This window comes from Pristiophorus japonicus, chromosome X, assembly GCF_044704955.1.
Source record: "Pristiophorus japonicus isolate sPriJap1 chromosome X, sPriJap1.hap1, whole genome shotgun sequence".
Lineage (NCBI taxonomy): Eukaryota > Metazoa > Chordata > Chondrichthyes > Pristiophoridae > Pristiophorus > Pristiophorus japonicus.
In genome coordinates this window covers 6,679,954-6,706,743 of record NC_092010.1, presented here as the reverse complement: position 1 = coordinate 6,706,743, position 26,790 = coordinate 6,679,954, and the positions used below count along the sequence as shown (strand labels likewise).

General features: G+C 54.3%; 1 protein-coding gene across 1 annotated transcript; it reads right to left on the bottom strand.

Annotated features, from left to right (window-relative positions):
* Positions 1-460: 460 nt before the first annotated feature.
* Positions 461-24,868, bottom strand: LOC139241002 (gametocyte-specific factor 1-like). The gene is made up of 8 exons (XM_070869674.1): positions 24,795-24,868; positions 24,184-24,286; positions 13,593-13,719; positions 11,023-11,103; positions 9,558-9,627; positions 8,489-8,616; positions 4,383-4,429; positions 461-935 (listed from the first exon to the last, which is right to left on the bottom strand). The coding sequence occupies exons 2-8, from the start codon at positions 24,283-24,285 to the stop codon at positions 897-899; spliced, it is 594 nt and encodes a 197-aa protein (XP_070725775.1). The 5' UTR covers position 24,286; positions 24,795-24,868; the 3' UTR covers positions 461-896.
* Positions 24,869-26,790: the final 1,922 nt, after the last annotated feature.

The window sequence follows — 26,790 nt, the reverse complement described above, 5'->3', positions numbered from 1 at the left end:
CTTCCCCAGCAAAGTCCGATTGTTGCGAGCGTGCATCTGCTCAATCCCTGGTCTCTGCTGAGATCGGGTGTTGTGGACAAGTGACATTTGGAATCGGTGTAAAGGTCCAGAGTTTGTGATACATGATGCAGTGACCCTACTGGATAGTGCAGGTGGAGATAACACCCACTGAGTGGATTCAAGTGGGGAGAAACCGCTGCTCAGCGAGAACTGATGTTCCCGGGGAGGGGGGGGGGCAAGGCGAGAGGGGGGGGCGAGGCGAGAGGCGGAGGGGGGGCGAGGCGAGAGGGGGCGACAGCCAGCTTTCTATTCCCCCCCCCCGACCCGCTTCCTCTATCTTCCCCCCCCCCCCCCATGCTCTCTCTATCTCCCCCCACCTGGGGCTCTCTCTAACCTCCCCTCTCTATCTATCTTTCTATCCCTCCCTTCCTTCCCCCTCCACCCCACCCTCCCCCCGGCATGCTGCAGTATGGAGCTGCACTAGGGACAAAAAAAGGAGGTAATATGAAGTCATCTGGCTCCTGACTTCAAATGTTTCTATTTTGTGGAGTATCAAAAAAAGACTTGTATTTCTATAGCGCCTTTCACCATTTCAGGACGTTGTAAAGCGCTTTACAGCCAATGTAGTACTTGTGAAGTGTAGTCGTGATTATACTGTGTTGTAACATTTACATACGACAACAGATGCTGTTGCAAAGCGGCCTGAATGAGCATCAGGCTGGGTCCAGCAAGACAATTACAAAGTGAGTCCGTTAATTGGTAACACACACATGGCATCGACTGGCCGTTTACAGTCCCACGCCCTGTGACCATTTTAGCCAGTGCTTCCTGCTGCAATAAAACCGGTGACAGAAATTCAGCTGCAGCTCTGACCCTTTAAATCAATGTCGTCTTCTTTAGGTCCTCTTCTCAATTGTCTCAACACAGGAAACGGGCTGAAATATAATCATCAACAGGTGAATGAGCATTTGGAGAACGGAGATTGGCTGTCAGCTTGCACAACTGATCTTTCGGCACTGTACTTCCTCAAGTTCCCAAGTGGCAGAAGTGGACACAAACTGTAGCCGCTTACACAGGCAGCAGCTTGCCAATACTCCAAGCTCCATCCCACAGCTCCGTGTGGACAGTGGTCGCACAGTGATGATGTCACTAGACCAGGAATCCCGAGGCCTGGACTAACAATCCAGAGACGCAAGTTCAAATCCCACCCCGGCAGCTGGGGAATTTAAATTCAGTTAATTCAATGAATCTGGAATTAAAAGGCTGGTACCAGTAATGACTTAAAAAAACCCAACTGAAACCTGCCGTCCTTACCCGGTCTGGCCGATATGTGACTCTAGACCCACAGCAATGTGGTCGACTCTTCACTGCCCTCTGAAATGGCCCAACGAGAACTCAGTTGTACCAAAGCACTACGATGAAGTCACATGTGGGAACACCTTCACCACACGGACTGCAGTGGTTCAAGAACCACCTTCTCAAGGGCGATTAGGGATGGGCAATAAATGCTGGCCCGGCCAGCGACCCCCACATCCTGTGAATGAATAAGTGAACAAATATGTGCTCCACCTCTTCATAATACCAGTCTTACTCTGATGCAGTTAGGGCATCTTGAGGAGACGGAGTTTTACCCTGAAAGTGCCCGGCACAACTGATGCAGAGATAGTTTGTCTGCTGTGCCTGAATGCACCCCACAGCCAGATTCTCAGTTTTGAATTAAACACTCCAGTCTTCATTTTGCCCCCCACATGGAGCTGGCTATTTGAAAGAGGGGAGGGGAAAGATGACGCAAGTGCGCTTAATGTAGTCTGCATGGATATTAGTGAGGCTTTTGACAAGGTCCCACATGGCAGACTGGTCACAAAGGTAAAAGCCCATGGGATCCTGGGGAAAGTGACAAGTTGGATCCAAAATTGGTTCAGTGATGGACGTTTGTGTGACGAGGAGGCTGTTCAATACTAGATCTTTTGCTTTTTGTGATACAGGCACGACTTCACAAATCCAGAGTTCCAAAACCCGCAATGTTCCGAAATCCGGACATATTTTTTTCACAACAGTAAATAATCTCTCCCATCCCAAAGTCACACACCCCAAAAATAAAATTGCAAATTCACCCCCCCCCCCCGAAAACATTCACAAGACACTTAAAAAATTAAAAAATAAAGACTTGAACTTACCTTTTTTGCAGGTCTTCACACCAACCACTGTCCCATGGCTGCAACGCAGGTTTTTCCTGGGCAGTTTTTTTCTTACTAACTACGGGTCACCACTGAGCCAAATAGGTTTCCGGATTCCGTCTCCGAAATCCGGAAATACCCGAACCTCGGCCCAGGCGTTTCCAGATTCAGGACGTGGGAAATATGTTCCGAAATCCGGAACGGGCTCGGTACTGAGGTTTCCCGATTTGGGAGGTCGTACCTGTATACATCAATGATTTATAATTCTATGGAGGGGGTATGATTAAGAAGTTTGTAGATGACACTAAAATAGGCTGTGTGGTTGATAATGAAGAAGAAAGCTGCGGACTGCAGGAAGATATCAATGAACTGGTCAGGTGGGCAGAACAGTGACAAATATAATTCAATCCGGATAAGTGTGAGGTAATGCATCTGGGGAAGTCTAACAATAAATAGTAGGGTACTAGAAACATAGAAAATAGGTGCAGGAATAGGCTATTCGGCCCTTCGAGCCTGCACCGCCATTCAATGAGTTCATGGCTGAACATGCAACTTTCGTACCCCATTCCTGCTTTCTCTCCATACCCCTTGATCCCCCTAGTAGTAAGGACTACATCTAACTCCTTTTTGAATATATTTAGTGAATTGGCCTCAACAACTTTCTGTGGCAGAGAATTCCACAGGTTCACCACTCTCGGTGAAGAAGTTCCTCCTCATCTCGGTCCTAAATGGCTTACCCCTTATTCTTAGATTGTGACCCCTGGTTCTGGACTTCCCCAACATTGGGAACATTCTTCCTGCATCTAACCTGTCTAAACCCGTCAGAATTTTAAACGTTTCTATGAGGTCCCCTCTCATTCTTCTGAACTCCGGTGAATACAAGCCCAGTTGATCCAGTCTTTCTTGATAGGTCAGTCCCGCCATCCCGGGAATCAGTCTGGTGAACCTTCGCTGCACTCCCTCAATAGCAAGAACGTCCTTCCTCAAGTTAGGAGACCAAAACTGCACACAATACTCCAGGTGTGGCCTCACCAAGGCCCTATACAACTGTAGTAACACCTCCCTGCCCCTGTACTCAAATCCCCTCGCTATGAAGGCCAACATGCCATTTGCTTTCTTAACCGCCTGCTGCACCTGCATGCCAACCATCAATGACTGATGTACCATGACACCCAGATCTCGTTGCACCTCCCCTTTTCCTAATCTGTCACCATTCAGATAATAGTCGGTTTCTCTGTTTTTACCAGCAAAGTGGATAACCTCACATTTATCCACATTATACTTCATCTGCCATGCATTTGTCCACTCACCTAACCTATCCAAGTCACTCTGCAGCCTCATAGCATCCTCCTCGCAGCTCACACTGCCACCCAACTTAGTGTCATCCGAAAATTTGGAGATGCTATATTTAATCCCCTCGTCTAAATCATTAATGTCACTAATTTCAGAGGAACAGAGGGACCTTGGAGTGCAGGTCCACAGATCCCTGAAGGTAGCAGGCCAGGTAGCTAAGGTGGCTAAGAAGGCTTATGGGATACTTGCCTTTATTAGCCGAGGCATAAAATACAAGAGCAGGGAGGTTATACTTGAACTGTATAAAACTCTGGTTAGGCCACAGCTGGAGTACTGTGTTCAGTTCTGGCCACCACATTACAGGAAGGATGTGATTACACTGGAAAAGGTGCAGAGGACATTTACAAGAATGTTGCCTGGACTGGAGAATTTTGGCTATGAGGAAAGATTGGAGATGCTGGGTCTGTTTTCTTTGGAACAGAGGAGGCTGAGGGGAGACCTGATTGAGGTGTATAACATTATGAGGGGCCTGGTTAGAGTGGGTTGTTTCCCTTGGCAGAGGGGCCAACAACCAGGGGGCATAGATTTAAAGTAATGGTGGGAGGTATAGAGGAGATACAAGGAGACATTTCTCCAGAGGGTGGTGGGGGTCTGGAACTCACTGCCTGAAAGGGTGGTAGAGGCAGAAACCCTCACCACATTTAAACAGTACTTGGATGTACACTTGAAGTGCCGTAATCTACAGGGCTACGGACTGAGAGTGGGAAAGTGGGATTAGGCTGGGTAGCTCTTGGTTAGCCTACACGGACATGACGGGCTGAAATGGCCTCTTTCTGTGCCGTAAATTTCTATGATTCTATCCGGACTTCAGCCTTTTTCTTTCCAGATTTAACTTATCATCCTGACACTCACAGACTGCAGTGGGAGTCCAGACATCTCTTTCACTTTCGACGTAATATCTGAAACAGAAGCACAGAGGTTAGTGGTACAAACGTACTTGCTGTAACATTTGTGTGATCATGGAATTAATGATACAGCACACAAGCAGGCTATTCGGCCCGTCGTGCCTGCGCCGGCTCTGTGACAGAGCGATCCAATTAGTCCCCCTCCCCCGCTCTTTCCCCGTAGCCCTGAAAATGTTTTCCCTTTAACTATTTATTAAATTCTCTTCCACCGCCCTTTCAGGCATCGCGTTCCAGATCATAACTCACTGCGGAAAACAATTCTATTCTCCCCCTCTGGTTCTTTTCTCAATCATCTTCAATCTGTGTCCCTCTGGTTCCAGCTTCTTATTTATTCGATCAAAACCCTTCATCATTTTCAACACCTCTATCAAATCTCTTTTTAAGAAAGGAGGGAGACAGAAAACGGGTAATTATAGACCGGTTAGGCTGACATCAGTAGTGGGGAAAATGTTGGAATCAATCATTAAAGATGAAATAGCAGCACAGAGGTTAGTGGAAATAGCAGTGACAGGATCGGTCCATGTCAGCATGGATTTATGAAAGGGAAATCATGCTTGACAAATCTTCTGAAATTTTTTTTGAGGATGTAACTAGTAGAGTGGACAAGGGAGAACCAGTGAATGTGGTGTATTTGGACTTTCAAAAGGCTTTTGACAAGGTCCCACACAAGAGATTGGTGTGCAAAATTAAAGCACATGGTATTGGGGGTAATGTACTGATGTGGATAGAGAACTGGTTGGCAGACAGGAAGCAGAGAGTCGGGATAAACGGGTCCTTATCAGAATGGCAGGCAGTGACTAGTGGAGTGCTGCAGGGCTCAGTGCTGGGACCCCAGCTATTTACAATATACATTAATGATTTGGATGAAGGAATTGAGTGTAATATCTCCAAGTTTGCAGATGACACTAAACTGGGTGGCAGTGTGAGCTGTGAGGAGGACGCTAAGAGGCTGCAGGGTGATTTGGACAGGTTAGGTGAGTGGGCAAACGCCTGGCAGATACAGTATAACGTGGATAAATGTGAGGTTATCCACTTTCGTGGCAAAAACATGAAGGCAGAATATTATCTGAATGGCAGCAGATTAGGAAAAGGAGAGGTGCAATGAGACCTGGGTGTCATGGTTCATCAGTCATTGAAAGTTGACATGCAGGTACAGCAGGCGGTAAAGGCGGCAAATGGTATGTTGGCCTTCATAGCTAGGGGATTTAAGTATTGGAGCAGGGAGGTCTTACTGCAGTTGTACAGGGCCTTGGTGAGGCCTCACCTGGAATATTGTGTTCAGTTTGGTCTCCTAATCTGAGAAAGGACGTTCTTGCTATTGAGGGAGTGCAGCGAAGGTTCACCAGACTGATTCCCGGGATGGCTGGACTATCATATGAGAGAGACTGGATCGACTGGGCCTGTATTCACTGGAGTTTAGAAGGATGAGAGGAGATCTCATAGAAATATATAAGATTCTGACGGGACTGGACAGGTTAGATGCGGGAAGAATGTTCCTGATGTTGGGGAAGTCCAGAACGAGGGGACATAGTCTTAGGATAAGGGGTAGGCCATTTAGGACTGAGATGAGGAGAAACTTCTTCACTCAGAGAGTTGTTAACCTGTGGAATTCCCTACCGCAGAGAGTTGTTGATGCCAGTTCATTGGATATATTCAAGAGGAGTTAGATATGGCCCTTACGGCTAAAGGGATCAAGGGGTATGGAGAGAAAGCAGGAAAGGGGTACTGAGGTGAATGATCAGCCATGATCTTATTGAATGGTGGTGCAGGCTCGAAGGGCCGAATGGCCTACTCCTGCACCTATTTTCTATGTTTGTATGTTTCTCCTCTTAACCTTCTCTGCTCTAAGGAGAACAATCCCAGCTTCTTCACATAACAAGTCCCACATCCTGGTACCATTCTGGTCAATCTCCTCTGCACCCTCTTCCAGGCCTCTACATCTTCCTAAAGTGCGGTGCCTAGTATTGAGCCCAATACTCCAGCTAAAGCCGAACCAGTGTTTTATAAAGGTTCAACATAACCTACTTGCTTTTATACTCTATGCACCTGTTAATAAAGACAAGGTTCCCATATGATTTATTAACTGCCTTCTCATCCTGTCATGCCACCTTCAAAGGTTTGTGTAGATGACCCCCCGGGTCTCTCGGTTCCAGCACCATGTAGATTATATTGCCTCTCCTCATTCTCTTCCTACCAAAAAGTATCACTTCACCAGGGGGGGGGGGGGGGGGGGGGGCGGGAAGAGGGGCCAGGACAAGGGGAGGGGCCGGGACAAGGGAGGGGAAAGAGATGTCACACACAAAAGAGAAACATGGGTAGAGATTGAGTGACAGACGTGGGCGAGATAGGGAAAAGGCAGGGAGGCAAGGAGTGTTTCTCTAAAATCAGGGGAGACACTAATGGGCTGACTGCATCACACAGACACAAAGATGGGTCAACCGTTCAGGGCACGGAAACGCAAAGGAAGGCAAATCAGATATCATAGAAATTTACAGCGCGGGAGGAGGCCATTTCGGCCCATCGTGTCCGTGCCGGCCGACCAAGAGCTACCCAGCCTAATCCCACTTTCCAGCTCTCGGTCTGTAACCCTGCAGGTTACAGCACTTTAAATGCACATCCAGGTACTGTTTAAATGTGGTGAGGGTTTCTGCCTCTACCACCCTTTCAGGCAGAGAGTTCCAGACCCCCACCACCCACTGGGTAAAGACATTTCCCCTCAAATCCCCTCTAAACCTCCCCCCAATTACTTTCAATCTATGCCTCCTGGTTGTTGACCCCTCTGCCCAGGGAAACAGGTCCTTCCTATCCACTCTATCCAGGACCCTCATAATTTTATACACCTCAATCAGGTCTCCCCTCAGCCTCCTCTGTTCCAAAGAAAACAAACCCCAGCCTATCCAATCTTTCCTCATAGCTAAAATTTTCCAGTCCTGGCAACATCCTGGTAAATCTCCTCTGTACCCGTTCCAGTGTAATCACATCTTTCCTGTAATATGGTGACCAGAACTGAACACAGTACTCCAGCTGTGGCCTAACCGGTGTTTTATACAGTTCAAGCATAACCTTCCCTGCTCTTGTATTCTATGCCTCGACTAATAAAGGCAAGTATCCCGTATGCCTTCTTCACCACCTTATCCACCTGGCCTGCTACCTTCAGTGATCTGTGGACCTGCCCTCCCAGGTCCCTTTGTTCCTCTACACTTCTCAGTGTCCTACCATTTAATGTGTATTCCCTTGCCTTGTTAGCCCTCCCCAAATTCTCCGGAGATGGGAGAAAGTCAGTGAGACAGCACCACAGATCAGAGGAAGGAAAGATAGAGTGGGGGACCAAGAGCAAGCAGCTGAAGACTCACCGAGAACGGAACAGGCAGGACTTGAAGTAGTAATAATAGCATTTATATATTGAAACAATCGACAGATCTGGGACTGTTTCAGGGATGGAGATTAGCGAAATGTGATTGATGACAATGTGGATTATTCCAGATTCCAGCATCCGCACTATTTTGCTTTTGTTTTAAAGTCCTGTGTCTGACTGCCGCCCCTCCCCATCGAAGGCCAGCTTTGGTGCCAGTGAGGGACACAGTGGAGGGATCGGACCGTCTACCTCTCCACCTCTCCCCACACCCGGCAGCTGGGGGGGGGGGGGGGGGGGGGGGAAGAAGGGCCGGATCCAGCACTGCCTGTGGGCCAGGAGGACTGGTGCTTCCCCCCCGCCACCCCCAGCCTGACCTGCTCCCCTCTCCATGTTCCCAAGTCACCCCGACCCTCGATCCAAACATCCCCACAATCTGCCCCACTACCCCAGCGATCTATTCCAACCCCCTCCCCCCCCACCTGACAGCAACAAACACTTAATCTGGCCATCAGGTAATCGGCGAAATGAGGCCCTGCTGTTAAATTCGGCAACACACCCACGGGGCCTGGCGGCTTTTAACTTCCTTGGTTTGTGAACAGGCTGATCAATAACAAACCAATTCACACACGAGCAGGCAGACACTACACTGGCCCAGCCAGTACCATGTCCTTTCCACTGACTGTACCACTCGCCCTTACCAACTCTCCAAGGCGGAACAAATGGAATTGATCCCACACGCGTACTGGAGGACGAGAGCTGCTCCGGAAAAGACTTGGGAGCTCTGATCCCAGCTGTGATTATGTTCGTTTCATAGGCTGAAATAGAACTAGAGAAGGGGAACAGTGTAATTCCTGCAGCTCCTGTAACAAAGGCTCAGCTGTTAAACTTCAACACAACAATAGCTACATTCATACTAGTTCAATTAAAAACATGTGTTGAATTTAGCACGATCCACGAGGAGGGAGCTACTGCTGGCAATTAGAACAAGTACCCATTTCAGGCACCCACTGTCCCATCAAACACTCCCAGGGCCGGTACAGCATGGGGTTAGATACAGAGTAAAGCTCCCTCTACACTGTCCCATCAAACACTCCCAGGGCAGGTACAGCACGGGGTTAGATACAGAGTAAAGCTCCCTCTACACTGTCCCATCAAACACTCCCAGGGCAGGTACAGCACGGGGTTAGATACAGAGTAAAGCTCCCTCTACACTGTCCCATCAAACACTCCCAGGGCAGGTACAGCACGGGTTAGATACAGAGTAAAGCTCTCTCTACACTGTCCCATCAAACACTCCCTGGGCAGGTACAGCACGGGTTAGATACAGAGTAAAGCTCCCTCTACACTGTCCCATCAAACACTCCCAGGGCATGTACAGCACGGGTTAGATACAGAGTAAAGCTCCCTCTACACTGTCCCATTAAACACTCCCAGGGCAGAACTGTGTGAACAGTTCGAGGTGGAGTGGGAGATGTGGTCATTCCAGACCTACAGAATCCTGGAGACACAGACTTTACTCTGTGGTTCGGTTTGCCAATGTGAATTTTGGTTTGAAAATGGTGACGAGTGAGACATGTACTTATGTGTTGGCCTGTCTTGCAGACTATTGCGAAGTTTGTATGTAAGCACGGGAACCATGTGCGGCTGCTGACACTGCATGTAAAATACACAGCTTGCGGAAGTAGCAGAGCGTCCCAACGGGCGCAGGTCAGACACACACTTCCAGCAAAACTCTCAATCCTTTGTCTATTTTATAAGGATAGCTACCTGGCTTTGATGCAATTTCGGCTCAGATTGGAGTAGCCGTAGATGAAAGTGCCAGAAGACTCATCGTCATCTGCAGAACATCAGTAACAAGGGTAAAATAAAGTGTAACAAGGTTAGCAAGAGAATCCAAACTGCAGTAATAGCTTGAAGATCAATACTTTATGCTCAACTGTACTATGTAGTACATGAGATTGATGATCACAGTGCACAGGGCAATATAAAGTGACATATTTATCCCTGCTGATTCGCCACGGTGAAAGCACTTTGCAACCGGAGTACCGGCAAGGTACACAATGAGCTGCCAAGTGTGTGGGCTCGGAACTCCCTGTCCACTCACCCCTTGGTCACCGACACGAGTGAATGGTGCTGGACTGTGGCCTCGGGCAGCGAGGGGCAGCGCAGAAACCGGCACAACGCTCTCCATTTTCGGGGAGTAAAACTCGGAGGTTTAACCTCTTGCAAATTTTTAGTGAGCGGTTCCTGTCGCGTGATGTGTGGAGTGCTTGCTTTCTCCCTTCTCCTCAATCTGGCCAACCCCAATAGCATTTGGACATGGTCAGATGTGTTCCCCCCCCACCCCAGGCACAGAGAATAATATTGCAGGTGGCTCTGTTCAGGGCTCGGAGTCAGTTCAGGTCAGGGGTACACGGGATGCACAATATCCTGGGGGTTGGGGTTCGCGTAGGATCAAAAGGAAATTCACACACAAGCAGTACAGCGGGACCTGGGGGTCCTTGTGCATGAAACACAAAAGGTTAGTATGCAGGTACAGCAAGTGATCAGGAAGGCCAATGGAATCTTGGTCTTTATTGTAAGGGGGTTGGAGTATAAAAGCAGGGAAGTTTTACTACAGGGTATTGGTGAGGCCACACTTGGAGTGCTGCGTGCAGTTTTGGTCTCTGTATTTACGAAAGGATATACTTGCATTGGAGGCTGTTCAGAGAAGGTTCACTCGGTTGATTCCGGAGATGAGGGGATGACTTATGAAGATAGGTTGAGTAGGTTAGGACTATACTCATTGGAATTCAGAAGAATGAGAGGTGATCTTATCGAGAATATAAGATTATGAGGGGGCTTGACAAGGTGGATGCAGAGAGGATGTTTCCACTGATGGGGGAGACTAGAATTAGAGGGCATGATCTTAGAATAAGTGGTCGCCCTTTTAAAACTGAGATGAGGAGGAATTTCTTGTCTGAGGGTTGTAAATCTGTGGAATTCGCTGCCTCAGAGAACTGTGGAAGCCAGGACATTGAATATATTTAAGGCGGAGATAGACAGTTTCTTAAACGATAAGGGGATAAGGGGTCATGGGGAGCGGGCGGGGAAGTGGAGCTGAGTCCATGATCGAATCAGCCATGATCTTATTAAATGGTGGAGCAGGCTCGAGGGGCCATATGGCCTGCTCCTGCTCCTATTTCTTATGTTCTTATGTAAGCAAAGGCATTGAAATAAACTGCACACGGACCTTTCTCCCAGTCTTCCTCGGGCGGAGGACACGTCCAAGTGCTTAGAGGGATTTCACAGGGTTTTCTCTGAGCATTGCTGACTGTGAAATAAGGCAGATGATTACTGGCAGGTGCAAAGTGAAAAGTGTGAAGATAACTGTACCACAATTTTTACAAAACAGTCTCCTGTCACATCCGACATGAATAAGCAGGCTGCCAGATCACTGGGGAAAGGCACAAGGGCACTTCAGCAGTCCCACATTGTTTGGTGTTAGCTGGTCTCATCCAGGCCAGTGACCAATCGCCTCGGTCCCCCCAGCAACCAACCAGGGTTCCTGTTCCCAATGACCTCTGCTGAAAATGGTGGACATTGGCTGAGTACAGGATCTGATTGGCTGAAATGCCCTTGATGGTTACACAGCCCCGTGGAACTTGAGTGAATTAGTGGTGGCTTCGCTTTACCCATTGAACTGCACCCCAGGAAGAGCCAGGCACACAGGCACCATCATTTGGGCCACTGCCCTGACCCACATACCCAACACACTGCTTCATCGACACTCAACGCTACTTCATTCAAATCAACTCGTAAGACAATTTGTATTAAATGACCTGGGGCTACTTATGTTGTTTAATTCAAATATAAGATAATGCTAAACAAAAACAGAAAATGCTGAGAATACTCAACAGGTCAGCATCTGTGGAGAGAGAAACAGAGTTAATGTTTCAGGTCGATAACGCTTTGTCAGAACTATAAAAAGTTAGCGATGCGACAGGTTTTAAGCAAGTGTAGGGGCAGGGAAAGGTGGGGGGGGGGGGGGGGGGGGAGGGAACTATAAAAGGGAAGGTCTGTGATAGGGTGGGAGGTAGGAGTGAATAAATGACAAAAGGTAGTGCAAGACAAAAGGAGATAGGGTGTAAATGGGCATGGCAGATTCATCAACAGCTGGCTTCTGAAAAAAAAAGGGCAGCGGTTACGCTCTGAAATTGTTGAACTCGATGTTGAGTCCAGAGGCTGTAAAGTGCCTAACCGAAAGATGGGGTGCTGTTCCTCGAGCTTGTGTTGAGCTTCAATGGAACAGTGCAGGAGGCTGAGGACGGAGAGGTCAAAGTGGGAGTGGAGCGGAGAATTAAAGTGACAGGCGGTCGGAAGCTCAGGGTCACACTTACAGACTGAACGGAGGTGCTCCGCAAAGCGGTCGCCCAATCTACGCTCAGTCTTCCCAATGTAGAGGAGAACGCATCGTGAGCAGTGAATACGGTATACTACATTGAAAGAAGTACAAGTAAATCGCTGTTTCACCTGGAAGGAGTGTTTGGGGGCCTGGACAGTGGGAAGGGAGGGGGTAAAAGGGCAGGTGTTGCATCTCCTGCGCTTGCACGGGAAGGTGCCGTGGGAAGGGGAGGGGGTGCTTGCAGAATGGACCAGGGGGTCGCGGAGGAAGCGGTCCCATCGGAATGCCGAGAGGGGAGGGGAGGAATTCCAACTGAAATTCCACCTTCCATGTTTTGGATCCACCCAGGATTATAGGTATCTCCCAGATATTCAGCGTTCCTCCAAACACAGCTCTCGCCGCATGCACAACGCTATGCACTGCCACATGCACACTCTCGCCCTCTATCTTCAGCAGCACCGACTCACTCTGTCTCGAAGCAGTCCTCGTCCACAGTTCCATTTCATCCTTCACCTCATCCGAAGCTTTAACAACTTTTTTCCTTCCTCTCAGGTGTCAAGGATAGTAAACTTCAACAACTCTTGGACACCAATGCCGCTTCGGAACCTTCTTCCCCCACACTTCCCTCTGATCCCATCCCTTCTTCCAATCTCAACCCTGCCGTGTTTTCACTATCCCCTCTGATCTTCCCTCTCTGACCCCGAACGATCAGTCCTCAGCAAAGGCCTGAGCTTCAGCCCCTTACGCACCCCCGCACCTCAATGAATTTCGAGCTCGGCACGATGCTGAGCTCTTTTTCCACCGCCTTCGCGCACATGTCTTCAGCCAGGAGTCTTCCCCCCAACACAGCTGACCCTTTCTCCCGTGTTCAGAATTCTCGCTCTACCTGGACCCCTCCCTCTGTGGCCTCTTACCCTCTCTCGACCTCTTCATTGCAAACTGCCGATGGGACATCGGCCATCTCAATGTCTCTGCTCCCCTCACTCACTCCAACCTCCCTCCCTCTGAACGTGCAGCACTCCGCTCGCTCAGATCCAACCCCAACATTGTCATCAAACCTGCTGACCAGGGTAGCGCTGTTGTTGTTTGGCGAACTGACCTCCACCTTGCAGAGGCTGATCGCCAACTCTCCAACACCTCCTCCTACCTCCCCCCTGGACCATGACCCCACTACTGAACACCAAGCCATCATCTCCAACCACCTTACAGCACAGTGACGTGATCGGGGCCCAGGAGAGGCGTGAGTTCGGGGCCCAGCAGAGGAGAGGGCCCAGGGGCAGCACGGGCCAGCCCACACTGCGATATGTGCACGCACTCGGTCAAGCACCTCCCAACCTTCAAGATGTAGAAGTAGCAGTAGAAGCAGCAGCAGCAGCAGCAGAAGAGCACAGTATGTAGAACAACATCTCTTTCCTTACCAAAATCTCCCTCAATAGTTTTCTTGTCCACACAATTCGTGATATGGTGCTTCATCTCTGCTTTAGGGATCCGGTGTCTTGCGTTGAAAGGGCAGGACTCCAAATTCCGAGCTTTATCTGGATAATTCTGACGGTAAAGTCATAGCAGAAATACCATGTTCATTTGGGACCATTTTTCAATCATATACATTATTCAAAACCTCACATGCACTTCCCACCCACAAACCTTCCTTGGTGAAAAGAAAGACTCGCATTTCTATCGCGCCTTTCACGACAACCGGACGTCCCAAAGCGCTTTACAGCCAATGAGGAAAAGCAGCAGCCAATTTGCGCACAGCAAGCTCCCACAAACAGCAATCTGATAAATGACTAGATAATTTGTTTCTGTTATGCTGCTAAATATCGGCCAGGACACCGGGGAGAACTCCCCTGCTCTTCTTTGAAATAGTGCCCTGGTATCTTTTACATCCTCTTCATAGAGTAGACGGGGCCTCGGTTTAACACCTCATCTGAAAGACGGCATCTCCGACAGTGCAGCACTCCCTCAGCACTGCACTGGAGTGTCAACCTAGATTTTTGTTTCAAGTTTCTGGAGTGGGTCACTATTTTGTCAACATTTAAGATTGAAATGGCCAAAATCAACATTTATACTGGAAATCCTGACGTCAAGTCTTGCCATCATGGTTTGATGATGAACTAATCCAATCACGCAAATGCTTTTCAATTCAAATTTCAGCTGCCATTTTTTCCCCTCTGGAACTGAAATTTCTGATGTCCAAAATAAGCTTTAACAAAATAAAAAACGACATCTTCCATAGTAACATAATTAAGTTCACCCACTCAATTATATCTTAAGGTACTCCTGAGGTTTTTTTTTAAAACTGAGGCCCAGCTCTCCCAAAAGCCTGGGTTTGGATTTGATACGCTTAGACAGATGCTCCAGCAGCACTTAGCAAGCCGATTCAGAGAATCTGACAGAAGCACGGGAATAGAATCTGTTTTTTTTTTCAACAGAATGATTCGAAGAAATGCTGGAGTGCAAATTTTTCAAGTTTTATTCATTTTAAATTATGTTGCGTGAAGTTCCAACAGAGAGCGAGGGCGCGAGGGGGACAGGCAGGGGGCGAGGGGGACGGGCAGGGCGCGAGGGGGACGGGCAGGGCGCGAGGGGGACGGGCAGGGCGCGAGGGCGCGAGGCGGACGGGCAGGGCGCGAGGGCGCGAGGCGGACGGGCAGGGCGCGAGGGCGCGAGGCGGACGGGCAGGGCGCGAGGCGGACGGGCAGGGCGCGAGGGCGCGAGGCGGACGGGCAGGGCGCGAGGGCGCGAGGCGGACGGGCAGGGCGCGAGGGCGCGAGGCGGACGGGCAGGGCGCGAGGCGGACGGGCAGGGCGCGAGGCGGACGGGCAGGGCGCGAGGGCGCGAGGCGGACGGGCAGGGCGCGAGGGCGCGAGGCGGACGGGCAGGGCGCGAGGGCGCGAGGCGGACGGGCAGGGCGCGAGGGCGCGAGGCGGACGGGCAGGGCGCGAGGGCGCGAGGCGGACGGGCAGGGCGCGAGGGCGCGAGGCGGACGGGCAGGGCGCGAGGGCGCGAGGCGGACGGGCAGGGGGCGAGGCGGACGGGCAGGGGGCGAGGGCGCGAGGCGGACGGGCAGGGGGCGAGGGGGACAGGCAGGGCGCGAGGGCGCGAGGCGGACAGGCAGGGCGCGAGGGCGCGAGGCGGACAGGCAGGGCGCGAGGGCGCGAGGCGGACAGGCAGGGCGCGAGGGCGCGAGGCGGACAGGCAGGGCGCGAGGCGGACAGGCAGGGCGCGAGGGCGCGAGGCAGGGCGCGAGGGCGCGAGGCGGACAGGCAGGGCGCGAGGGCGCGAGGCGGACAGGCAGGGCGCGAGGCAGGGCACGAGGCGGACAGGCAGGGCGCGAGGCGGACAGGCAGGGCGCGAGGCGGACAGGCAGGGCGCGAGGCGGACAGGCAGGGCGCGAGGCGGACAGGCAGGGCGCGAGGCGGACAGGCAGGGCGCGAGGCGGACAGGCAGGGCGCGAGGCGGACAGGCAGGGCGCGAGGCGGACAGGCAGGGCGCGAGGCGGACAGGCAGGGCGCGAGGCGGACAGGCAGGGCGCGAGGCGGACAGGCAGGGCGCGAGGCGGACAGGCAGGGCGCGAGGCGGACAGGCAGGGCGCGAGGCGGACAGGCAGGGCGCGAGGCGGACAGGCAGGGCGCGAGGGGGCGAGGCGGACAGGCAGGGCGCGAGGGGGCGAGGCGGACAGGCAGGGCGCGAGGGGGCGAGGCGGACAGGCAGGGCGCGAGGGGGCGAGGCGGACAGGCAGGGCGCGAGGGGGCGAGGCGGACAGGCAGGGCGCGAGGGGGCGAGGCGGACAGGCAGGGCGCGAGGCGGACAGGCAGGGGGCGAGGACGCGAGGCGGACAGGCAGGGGGCGAGGGCGCGAGGCGGACAGGCAGGGCGCGAGGCGGACAGGCAGGGCGCGAGGCGGACAGGCAGGGCGCGAGGGGGCGAGGCGGACAGGCAGGGCGCGAGGGCGCGAGGCAGGGCGCGAGGGGGACAGGCAGGGCGCGAGGGGGACAGGCAGGGCGCGAGGGGGACAGGCAGGGCGCGAGGGGGACAGGCAGGGCGCGAGGGGGACAGGCAGGGCGCGAGGGGGACAGGCAGGGCGCGAGGGGGACAGGCAGGGCGCGAGGGGGACAGGCAGGGCGCGAGGGGGACAGGCAGGGCGCGAGGGGGACAGGCAGGGCGCGAGGGGGACAGGCAGGGCGCGAGGGGGACAGGCAGGGCGCGAGGGGGACAGGCAGGGCGCGAGGGGGACAGGCAGGGCGCGAGGGGGACAGGCAGGGCGCGAGGGGGACAGGCAGGGCGCGAGGGGGACAGGCAGGGCGCGAGGGGGACAGGCAGGGCGCGAGGGGGACAGGCAGGGCGCGAGGGGGACAGGCAGGGCGCGAGGGGGACAGGCAGGGCGCGAGGGGGACAGGCAGGGCGCGAGGGGGACAGGCAGGGCGCGAGGGGGACAGGCAGGGCGCGAGGGGGACAGGCAGGGCGCGAGGGGGACAGGCAGGGCGCGAGGGGGACAGGCAGGGCGCGAGGGGGACAGGCAGGGCGCGAGGGGGACAGGCAGGGCGCGAGGGGGACAGGCAGGGCGCGAGGGGGACAGGCAGGGCGCGAGGGGGACAGGCAGGGCGCGAGGGGGACAGGCAGGGCGCGAGGGGGACAGGCAGGGCGCGAGGGGGACAGGCAGGGCGCGAGGGGGACAGGCAGGGCGCGAGGGGGACAGGCAGGGCGCGAGGGGGACAGGCAGGGCGCGAGGGGGACAGGCAGGGCGCGAGGGGGACAGGCAGGGCGCGAGGGGGACAGGCAGGGCGCGAGGGGGACAGGCAGGGCGCGAGGGGGACAGGCAGGGCGCGAGGGGGACAGGCAGGGCGCGAGGGGGACAGGCAGGGCGCGAGGGGGACAGGCAGGGCGCGAGGGGGACAGGCAGGGCGCGAGGGGGACAGGCAGGGCGCGAGGGGGACAGGCAGGGCGCGAGGGGGACAGGCAGGGCGCGAGGGGGACAGGCAGGGCGCGAGGGGGACAGGCAGGGCGCGAGGGGGACAGGCAGGGCGCGAGGGGGACAGGCAGGGCGCGAGGGGGACAGGCAGGGCGCGAGGGGGACAGGCAGGGCGCGAGGGGGACAGGCAGGGCGCGAGGGGGACAGGCAGGGCGCGAGGGGGACAGGCAGGGCGCGAGGGGGACAGGCAGGGCGCGAGGGGGACAGGCAGGGCGCGAGGGGGACAGGCAGGGCGCGAGGGGGACAGGCAGGGCGCGAGGGGGACAGGCAGGGCGCGAGGGGGACAGGCAGGGCGCGAGGGGGACAGGCAGGGCGCGAGGGGGACAGGCAGGGCGCGAGGGGGACAGGCAGGGCGCGAGGGGGACAGGCAGGGCGCGAGGGGGACAGGCAGGGCGCGAGGGGGACAGGCAGGGCGCGAGGGGGACAGGCAGGGCGCGAGGGGGACAGGCAGGGCGCGAGGGGGACAGGCAGGGCGCGAGGGGGACAGGCAGGGCGCGAGGGGGACAGGCAGGGCGCGAGGGGGACAGGCAGGGCGCGAGGGGGACAGGCAGGGCGCGAGGGGGACAGGCAGGGCGCGAGGGGGACAGGCAGGGCGCGAGGGGGACAGGCAGGGCGCGAGGGGGACAGGCAGGGCGCGAGGGGGACAGGCAGGGCGCGAGGGGGACAGGCAGGGCGCGAGGGGGACAGGCAGGGCGCGAGGGGGACAGGCAGGGCGCGAGGGGGACAGGCAGGGCGCGAGGGGGACAGGCAGGGCGCGAGGGCGCGAGGGGGACAGGCAGGGCGCGAGGGCGCGAAGCAGGGCTCGAGGGCGCGAGGGGGACAGGCAGGGCAGGCAGGGCGCGAAGCAGGGCTCGAGGGCGCGAGGGCGCGAGGCGGACAGGCAGGGCGCGAGGGGGACAGGCAGGGCGCGAGGCGGACAGGCAGGGCGCGAGAGAGAGAGAGAGACGGACAAACAGAGCGAGAGAGAGAGAGACGGACAGACAGAGCGAGAGAGAGAGAGACGGACAGACAGAGCGAGAGAGAGAGAGAGGGAGAGAGAGACGGACAAACAGAGCGAGAGAGAGAGAGAGATGGACAGACAGCGAGAGAGAGAGAGAGACGGACAAACAGAGCGAGAGAGAGAGACGGACAGACAGAGCGAGAGAGAGAGAGACGGACAGACAGAGCGAGAGAGAGAGAGACGGACAGACAGAGCGAGAGAGAGAGAGAGAGAGAGAGAGAGACGGACAAACAGAGCGAGAGAGAGAGAGACGGACAGACAGAGCGAGAGAGAGAGACAGAGACGGACAAACAGAGCGAGAGAGAGAGAGAGAGAGACGGACAGACAGAGCGAGAGAGAGAGAGAGAGAGACGGACAGACAGAGCGAGAGAGAGAGAGAGAGAGACGGACAGACAGAGCGAGAGAGAGAGAGAGAGAGACGGACAGACAGAGCGAGAGAGAGAGAGAGAGAGACGGACAGACAGAGCGAGAGAGAGAGAGAGAGACGGACAGACAGAGCGAGAGAGAGAAGAGAGAGACGGACAGACAGAGAGAGAGAGAGACGGACAGACAGAGAGAGAGAGAGAGACGGACAGACAGACAGAGAGACGGACAGACAGACAGAGAGACGGACAGACAGAGAGAGAAACATAGAAAATAGGTACAGGAGTAGGCAATTCGATCCTTCGAGCCTGCACCACCATTCAATAAGATCATGGCTGAACTTTCACCTCAGTACCCCTTTCCTGCCTTCTCTCCATACCCCTTGAACCCGTTAGCCAGAAGGGCCACCATCTAACTCCCTCTTCAATATATCCAATGAACTGGCATCAACAACTCTCTGCGGTCGGGCAGTCCACAGGTTAACAACTCTCTGAGTGAAGAAGTTTCTCCTCATCTCAGTCCTAAATGGCTTCCCCCTTCTCCTCAGACTATGTCCCCTGGTTCTGGACTTCCCCAACAGCGGGATCATTCTTCCTGCATCTAACCTGTCCAGTCCTGTCAGAATCTTATACGTTTCTGAGATCCCCTCTCATCCTTCTAAACTCCAGTGAATAGAGGCCCAGTTGATCCAGTCTCTCCTCATATGACAGTCCAGCCATCCCAGGAATCAGTCTGGTGAACCTTTGCTGCACTCCCTCAATAGCAAGAACGTCCTTCCTCAGATTAGGAGACCAAAACTGAACACAATATTCCAGGTGAGGCCTCACCAAGGCCCTGTACAACTGCAGTAAGACCTCCCTGCTCCTCTACTTAAATCCCCTAGCTATGAAGGCCAACATACCATTTGCCTTCTTCACCACCTGCTGTACCTGCATGCCAACTTTCAATGACTGATGTACAATGAGACCCAGGTCTTGTTGCATCTCCCCTTTTCATAATCTGCCGCCATTCAGATAATATTCTGCCTTCGTGTTTTTGCCCCCAAAATGGATAACCTCACATTTATCCACAGTATACTGCATCTGCCATGCATTTGCCCACTCAACTAACCTGTTCAAGTCACCCTGCAGCCTCTTTGCATCCCCCTCACAGCTCACACCGCCACCCACAGTTTAGTGTCATCTGCAAACTTGGAGATATTACATTAATGATTTAAATGAAGGAATTGAGTGTATGTTGTAAATAGCTGGGGTCCCAGCACTGAGCCCTGTTGCACTCCACTAGTCACTGCCTGCCATTCTGAAAAGGACCCATTTATCCCGACTCTCTGCTTCCTGTCTGCCAACCAGTTCTCTATCCACGTGCATTACCCCCAATACGATGTGCTTTAATTTTGCACACCAATCTCGTGTGGGACTTTGTCAAAAGCCTTTTGAAAGTCCAAATACACCACATCCACTGGTTCTCCCTTGTCCACTCTACTAGTTACATCCTCAAAAAATTCCAGAAGATTTGTCAAGCATGATTTCCCTTTCATAAATCCATGCTGACTTGGACCGATCCTGTCACTGCTTTCCAAATGTGCTGCTATTTCATCCTTAATGATTGATTCCAACATTTTCCCCACTACCGATGTCAGGCTAACCGGTCTATAATTACCCGTTTTCTCTCTCCCTCCTTTATTTAAAAAGTGGTGTTACATTAGCTACTCTCCAGTCCATAGGAACTGATCCAGAGTTGATAGACTGTTGGAAAATGATCACCATTGCATCCACTATTTCTAGGGCCACTTCCTCAAGTACTCTGGGATGCAGACTATCAAGCCCCGGGGATTTATCGGCCTTCAATCCCATCAATTTCCCGAACACAATTTCCCGCTTTATAAGGATTTCCTTCAGTTCCTCCTTCTCACCAGACCCTCAGTCCTCTAGTATTTCCGGAAGGTTATTTGTGTCTTCCTTCGAAGACAGAACCAAAGTATTTGTTCAATTGGTCTGCCATTTCTTTGTTCCCCATTATAAATTCACCTGAATCTGACTGCAAGGGGCGAGCGAGTGGGGGGAGGGGGCGGGAAGAGGGCGAGCCCGGGGGGGGGGGGGGGGGAAAGAGGGCGAGCTGGGGAGGGGAGGGGGCGATCCGGGGGGGGGGGGGAGGGGGTGCGGTGAGCGAGGGGGAGAGCGAGTGTGAATAAAATGACCGACAGTATTGATAACACAGCTGCTGCGGCTTTGGTCGTGTTTTTTGTGAGTTATTAAAGCTCTATAAATTTCAGAAGCTGCGATAAGCAGAGACAGCAGGAGAGAGAGAGGCACTCCTCTATTCGCAGTCTTTAAAACAAGTTGACTTTTGAAAGAAATTCAGATGCCTCAGATTATCAACTGCTTTGTTGATTGTTAAATATGTGACCGTTTTAATCAGTGATGAGGGAGAGCGAGATCGAGCCAATTACAAAACTCCAACACTGATATCTGCAGAGATCTCGAAGTTACAAATGTCCTCCAATCATTATTGCCCTCCCAGCTCCTCTCCCCCACCCACCCCCCACCAACTCTCTACCCCTTCTCCCTCCCCTCCCCACCTTCCCCCATTCTAGTTACTAAGCATCCACAGGCCACTAAATTCAAATTATAGCTGCTGAGAAGCCCCAGGCAGACAATGTCTCTCAGCTCCAGCATATCAGAGTTGGATTATAATGGAAAATGCATCACGCTCCCCTTCGCCAACATCTCTGTTAACCTTTGATCAAGAGTTTAATCTTGTCCAATCCAACCTCTAGCCATACCTACAGGCCAAGCCAACACCCCTGCTACTCAAATGATTTTGATTAGTACAGCACAGCTTGGAGAACAGTTGCCGTTCTTTGCCAGCCAAGTCTCTCGGTGATGGGCTGGGCTGGGCTGACCAGTGCAATGCAAGTGAGTGCACCATTGCCTGGGGCCAATGTACCCGCAAATGTTAGTGCTTTCCTCAAAACCACTTCATCCAGCAAATTTATCCCAAATGGACACTACAGGATCGTGCTCTTCCAGGTTCATTCTCAAACTCACGAGCGAATTCATTAATGAGATCTCACATCATATGGTAATATGACTGAAACAACAGAACAGCAGACAGATTGGGGCCTTTCGGTGTATTGGTCATTAAAACCATTGATTTAGTGTGTTCATAGACAGTCAAGGAAGCAAACATTCGGGTGTATAACCCGCGGTGCAAGTTATAAAGCAAACGGGATGATGATAAATCTGGTGCATTGTGTTCAGTTTTGGTCTCGTATTACAGGAAGTAAGTCAGTCACAGCTCAGGGAGCGCCGCGCTGTCGGAGGGGCGGCGCTAAGGGAGCGCCGCGCTGTCGGAGGGGCGGCGCTGAGGGAGTGCTGTAATGTTGGAGGGTTAGTACTGTAAATCTAGGCTGACACTCCAGTGCAGTACTGAGGGAGTGCTGCACTGTCGGAGGTGCCGTCTTTCGAATGAGACGTTAAACCGAGGCCCCGCCTGCTCTCTCAGGTGGATGTAAAAGATTGCATGGCACTATTTCGAAGAAGAGCAGGGGAATTATCCCCGGTATCCTGGCCAATATTTATCCCTTGATCAACATCACTAAAAAGCATTTATCACATTGCTGTTTGTGGGAGCTTGCTGTGCCACGTTTCCTTCATTACAACAGTGACTACACTCCAAAAAGTACTTCATTGGCCGGAAAATCGCTTTGGGACATCCTGAGGTCATGAAAGGTGTTGTAGAAATGCAAGTCTGTCTTTTCAAAGGAAAGTAGGAAATTTCATTTTTTTTTTATAAAGAGGGCGATAGAATTGTTGAACAGACCCAGCAGGGGCAGCTTGGTTTAAGAAAGGACGAGATAAATCCCTGTTTGGAAAAAGCAGACAGGGCTATTGGTTCTGGATTCCAGTGAGGAACCCGATGGAAGGTTTGGAAGGGTTCCTCACCCTTTCCTCAGATTCCCAGGGTTCCTCAAACTGGCAGAGTGGGCCAGACCGATTCCGATCCCAAATTAGCCTCAGAAACCATGATTCCCACATACCCCAGAGATCAACAGTGCTCAAAGCTCACTCATCGTACCAGCCACCTCTAGTAGTGTACAGAAGGTTTCTTCGAAGCAAAATTCTCTCTATTTTGGGCTCTTTATCCCATGCTTATCTACTATAGAATCATAGAATGATACAGTACAGGAGGCCACTCGGCCCATCACACCCGTGCCAGCTCTTTGAAAGAGCTGTCCATTAGTCCCACTCCCCTGTTCTTTCGCCACAGCCCTGTAAGTATTTCTCCAATTCCCGGTTTGAAAGTTACGATTGAATCTGCTCCCACCGCCCTTTCAGGCAGCGCGTTCCCGATCACAACAACTCACTGCGTAACCACATTCTCCCCATCTCCCCCTCTGGTTCTTTTGCCAATCAACCTAAATACATATCCTCTGGTTCACGACCCGTCTGCCACTGGAAACAATTTCTCCTTATTTACTCAATCAAAACCCTTCATCATTTTGCATATCTCCATCAAATCTCCTCTTAATCTTGTCTGCTTCAAGGAGAACAAGCCCGGCTTCTCCACGTAACTGAAGCCCCACATCCCAGGTACCATTCTAGTAAATCTCCTCTGCACCGTCTCCAAGGCCTCGGCATCCTCCTTAAAGTGCCTCAGTTTATAAAACTCAGGATCCCATGTGCTTTTCTATCCAAACAGCCTTCTCAGCCTGTCCTGCCACCTTCAATGATGTGTACATACACCCGCAGGTCACTCTGTCCCTGCACCCTTTAGTTTTTATTGCTTCTCCTCATTCTTCCTACCAAAATGCATCACTTCACACTTCTCGGTGTTAAATTTCATCCGCCATGTTTCTGCCCATCTTTCCAGTCTGTCTATGTCCTCTTCACTGTTTGCTACATTTCCGAGTTTTGTGTCATCTGCAAACACTGTATACCCAGGTCCACCATTCGGGGCCCAGGAGAGGCGAGGGCCCCAGGGCAGCATGGGCCAGCCCACACTGCGATATGTGCGCACTAGGTCCGTGCAGCAGAGCTGGTCTCCAGGTGTCCAGGTTAATCCTTGCCACTGGACCAAGACCTAGCTCTGTCAAGCTCGTGTGGTGGCTGGTGTGCAACGGTCACCACACGTTAAAAAAATCCACCCACAGGCATCTTCCACCCTTCAACACGTAGTTCAGGACCTGGAATATTAGGTCCTTCATTGAAACATCTGTGAACTCATCCCTTTTGGCATGGAAGCAAGTCATCCTCACTTTGAGGGACCGCCTATGATGATAAAATATCAAAAATAGCAGTGGTCCAAATACTGACCCCTGGGGAACACCACAGTATCCTTCCCAACAACCATTCACCACAACTCTCTACCACCTGCCCTCGAGCCCATTTCGTATCCATGCTTGGGTCTCATCGCCGAGAGCATGCAGAAATCAAGTGCAGGCAGGGGAAGGAGCGTGTGGCAAACCAGACTCCCCACCCACCCCTTCCCTCAACCATTGTCTGTCCCACCTGTGACAGAGACTGTGGCTCTCGTATTGGATTATTCAGTCACCTGAGAACTCATTTTTAGATTGGAAGCAAGTCTTCCTCGATTCCGAGGGACTGCCGATGATGATGATGAAGCAAAGGTGCGATATAATTTCCAGGATGATGTGTGTAAACCTGCCATCTTACCTTCCTACATTTCACCAGGTGGTAGGGAAATCTGCAAGCTCGAATGTGATGATTTTTGTCATAGGGACACTGCAGAAGATCCTCAGGAACAATGAAACTCATTCTGAAAAGCGGCAAAGCACAATTACCAGGGCGGAAGCAAAGAAAAGTAACTTGGTGTATTCATGGTTAATCTGTGTACAATCACAGCATCCGATCATTAGCCCACTCACACCTCCTTCTCCAAAGGCAATACTTCATGTACAAGGGCAAGCCCACACTAGATTTAAAACAAAGTGCAGCTGTTACAATGGCTCAAGGTTTTTTAAAGCAGATAAGGACCCGAGTTTAATTGGGCAGGATTGGATTGGGCTGGACTGGCCAGGACCGGTGGGTGGCCAAGACTGTGGCCTAGTCAAGGGCACAGACCTGTTCACACTGGGGAAAGGAAGCAGCGGAAATAAAGACCGTGGTGCACAGAGCGGGGTCTCCCGTGGCTGATGGAGGGGCTATGGAAGAGGAACTGCGGCAGGTGAGGAGAGCCCATCACCAGACTCGGTCAAGTTACACAAGGGGCGGCTGGGCCTCGCCTTTGAGGCTGCAAAGTGCACGCCGCTGATTCTGATGCTCACCTACAGCCTCACTCCTCCGCCCGTTCAACTGACCCGCTCCTTTCGCACATGCGCCCCACCGCATAAAGACAAGCCCCGCCCACCAACGTCCAAGCTCCACCCACAGCCCCTCTCTCAGCTCCGCCACCAGCCCCTCTCCCAGCTCCGCCCGCAGCCCCTCTCCCAGCTCTGCCACCAGCACCTCTCTCACCTCCGCCACCAGCCCCTCTCTCACCTCCGTCACCAGCCCCTCTGCCAGCTCCGCCACCAGTCCCTCTCCCAGTTCCACCCGCAGATCCTCCCAGCTCCACCCGCAGATCCTCGCCCAGCTACGCCACCAGCCCCTCTCTCAGCTCCGCCCGCAGACCCTCTCCCAGCTCGACCCGCAGAACCTCTCCCAGCTCCGCCACCAGCCCCTCCCTCAGCTCCGCCACCAGCCCCTCTCCCAGCTCCACCCACAGACCCTCTCCCAGCTCCGCCACCAGAACCTCTCCCAGCTCCGCCACCAGTCCCTCTCCCAGCTCCACCCGCAGACCCTCTCCCAGCTCCACCTCCAGCCTCTCTCTCAGCTCCGCCACCAGCCCCTCTCTTAGCTCCGCCACCAGCCCCTCTCCCAGCTCCGCCACCAGCCCCTCTCCCAGCTCTGCCACCAGCACCTCTCTCACCTCCGCCACCAGCCCCTCTCTCACCTCCGTCACCAGCCCCTCTGCCAGCTCCGCCACCAGTCCCTCTCCCAGTTCCACCCGCAGATCCTCCCAGCTCCACCCGCAGATCCTCGCCCAGCTCCGCCACCAGCTCCTCTCTCAGCTCCGCCCGCAGACCCTCTCCCAGCTCGACCCGCAGAACCTCTCCCAGCTCCGCCACCAGCCCCTCTCTCAGCTCCGCCACAAGCCCCTTTGCCAGCTCTGCCACCAGCCCTTCTCTCAGCTCCGCCACCAGCCCCTCTCTCAGCTCCGCCACCAGCCCCTCTCTCAGCTCCGCCCGCAGACCCTCTCTCAGCTCCGCCCGCAAACCCTCTCCCAGCTCCACCCAGTGACCCTCTCCCAGCTCCGCCACCAGCCCCTCTCCCAGCTCCGCCCGCAGACCCTCTGCCAGCTCCGCCACCAGCCCCTCTCTCAGCTCCGCCACCAGCACCTCTCCCAGCTCCACCCGCAGACCCTCTCCCAGCTCCGACCGCAGACCCTCTCCCAGCTCCGCCACCAGCCCCTCTCTCAGCTCCGCCACCAGCCCCTCTCCCAGCACCACCCACAGCCCCTCTCCCAGCTCCGCCACCAGCCCCTCTCTCAGCTCCGCCACAAGCCCCTCTGCCAGCTCTGCCACCAGCCCTTCTCTCAGCTCCGCCACCAGCCCCTCTCTCAGCTCCGCCCGCAGACCCTCTCTCAGCTCCGCCCGCAGACCCTCTCCCAGCTCCACCCAGAGACCCTCTCCCAGCTCCGCCACCAGCCCCTCTCCCAGCTCCGCCCGCAGACCCTCTCCCAGCTCCGCCACCAGCCCCTCTCTCAGCTCCGCCACCAGCCCCTCTCTCAGCTCCGCCCGCAGACCCTCTCTCAGCTCCGCCCGCAAACCCTCTCCCAGCTCCACCCAGTGACCCTCTCCCAGCTCCGCCACCAGCCCCTCTCCCAGCTCCGCCCGCAGACCCTCTGCCAGCTCCGCCACCAGCCCCTCTCTCAGCTCCGCCACCAGCACCTCTCCCAGCTCCACCCGCAGACCCTCTCCCAGCTCCGACCGCAGACCCTCTGCCAGCTCTGCCACCAGCCCTTCTCTCAGCTCCGCCACCAGCCCCTCTCTCAGCTCCGCCACCAGAACCTCTCCCAGCTCCGCCACCAGTCCCTCTCCCAGCTCCACCCGCAGACCCTCTCCCAGCTCCACCTCCAGCCTCTCTCTCAGCTCCGCCACCAGCCCCTCTCTTAGCTCCGCCACCAGCCCCTCTCCCAGCTCCGCCACCAGCCCCTCTCCCAGCTCTGCCACCAGCACCTCTCTCACCTCCGCCACCAGCCCCTCTCTCACCTCCGTCACC

Bases quoted from the DNA above. Each gene is read 5' to 3' on its own strand.
- LOC139241002 (XM_070869674.1), bottom strand. From the start codon at position 24,285: ATGAGTTTCATTGTTCCTGAGGATCTTCTGCAGTGTCCCTATGACAAA. The intron at 13,720-24,183 runs GTAAGATGGCAG...CTTTACCGTCAG, and splicing joins ACCTGGTGAAATGTAGGAAG to AATTATCCAGATAAAGCTCG. The intron at 8,617-9,557 runs GTAGCTATCCTT...CCCCTTCTCTAG, and splicing joins CGAAATTGCATCAAAGCCAG to TTCTATTTCAGCCTATGAAA.